Source organism: Empidonax traillii, unplaced genomic scaffold (genome assembly GCF_003031625.1).
Source record: "Empidonax traillii isolate 1590-97213 ecotype Southwest subspecies unplaced genomic scaffold, ASM303162v1 scaffold17943:size9864, whole genome shotgun sequence".
Classification (NCBI taxonomy): domain Eukaryota; kingdom Metazoa; phylum Chordata; class Aves; order Passeriformes; family Tyrannidae; genus Empidonax; species Empidonax traillii.
The window spans coordinates 8,472-9,864 of NW_020962940.1; the positions used below are offsets into that span (position 1 = coordinate 8,472).

The following is a 1,393-nucleotide window of genomic DNA, read 5'->3' on the forward strand; positions in this document are numbered from 1 at the left end:
CCTGCGACCAGCACCTGCACACCCCCAGGGACTTCTTCCTGCTGCACCTCTCCCTCACAGACCTGGGCTGCATCTGCACCACTGTGCCCAAAGCCATGCACAACTCCCTCTGGGGCACCACAACCATCTCCTACACAGGATGTGCTGCTCAGCTCTTTTTCTTTCTGTTCTTCATCTCAGCAGAGTTTTCCCTCCTGACCATCATGTGCTACGACCGCTACGTTGCCATCTGCAAACCCCTGCACTACGAGACCCTCCTGGGCAGCAGAGCTTGTGCCCACATGGCAGCAGCTGCCTGGGCCTCTGGGTTTCTCAATGCTCTGCTGCACACAGCCAATCCATTTTCCCTGCCCCTGTGCCAGGGCAATGCCCTGGGCCAGTTCTTCTGTGAAATCCCTCAGATCCTCAAGCTCTCCTGCTCCTACTCCTACGTTAGGGAACTTCGGCTCCTTGTAGTTACTACCTCTTTGGTGCTTGGTTGTTTCATTTTCATAGTTTTCTCCTATGTGCAGATCTTCAGGGCTGTGCTGAGGATCCCCTCTGAGCAGGGACGGCACAAAGCCTTTTCCACGTGCCTCCCTCACCTGGCTGTGGTCTCCCTCTTCCTCAGCACAGCATTCTTTGCCTACCTCAAGCCCCCCTCCATCTCCTCCCCATCCCTGGATTTGACCGTGTCAGTTCTGTACTCGGTGATGCCTCCATCACTGAACCCCCTCATCTACAGCCTGAGGAACCAGGAGCTCAGGGATGCCATAAGGACAATGATGACTGGATGCTTTTCAGGAGCAATAAAGTGCCTGTGTTCTGGTGTGTAGCATTTAGAAGGGAATTCTTTAATGGCCCAGCCTTCCTGCTCAGATTTTTTGTGGAGGTCATCGGATTCTTCTTGAAATATCTTATGTGAAATTAATATTTTTATGCATCTGCCTTTTGATTTTGTGTCTATAATTTTGAATTTGACCAAAAGATTTATAAATGATGACTTGTGCTCTGAGAGTATTTAAACAAAATAAAGGACAGTGCAGTGCCTTCTTTGTCCAAGACCCTTCTTCTCAGCTGTTCCTAAAGGACAGCACACTGCAGGATAGGGGGGATTGGCAAAGGGAAAGGGAACAGGAATCCCAGCACAGCAGCACTGCCAGGGAGCAGCAGAGCTTGGGCTTTGCAGAGCTGCTCTTTCCACTTCCACACTGGCCTTGGGAGCCCCTTTCTGGCTGCAAGGCCTGAGTGCTCTCTGAGCACAGTCCTGGGGGTGGGAGCCCTTTGAGCACAGGCAGGGACAGGCACTGGGAACTTGTGAAGCAGAGCTGGCCTCCCTGACAGCATCTCCAGGATGCTGTGGGATCTTCTGAGGGCACTGCATGGACTGGGTCACTTCTTCTGTGCCCTTGCT

At 52.4% G+C, this 1,393-nt stretch overlaps 1 protein-coding gene across 1 annotated transcript; it reads left to right on the plus strand.

Annotated features, from left to right (window-relative positions):
* Nucleotides 1–11: 11 nt before the first annotated feature.
* Nucleotides 12–764, plus strand: LOC114073692 (olfactory receptor 14J1-like; the record flags this gene model as incomplete). The annotated part of the gene is made up of 1 exon (XM_027911410.1): nucleotides 12–764. A coding segment is annotated over one exon (753 nt), but the record flags the coding sequence as incomplete, so codon positions are not given.
* Nucleotides 765–1,393: the final 629 nt, after the last annotated feature.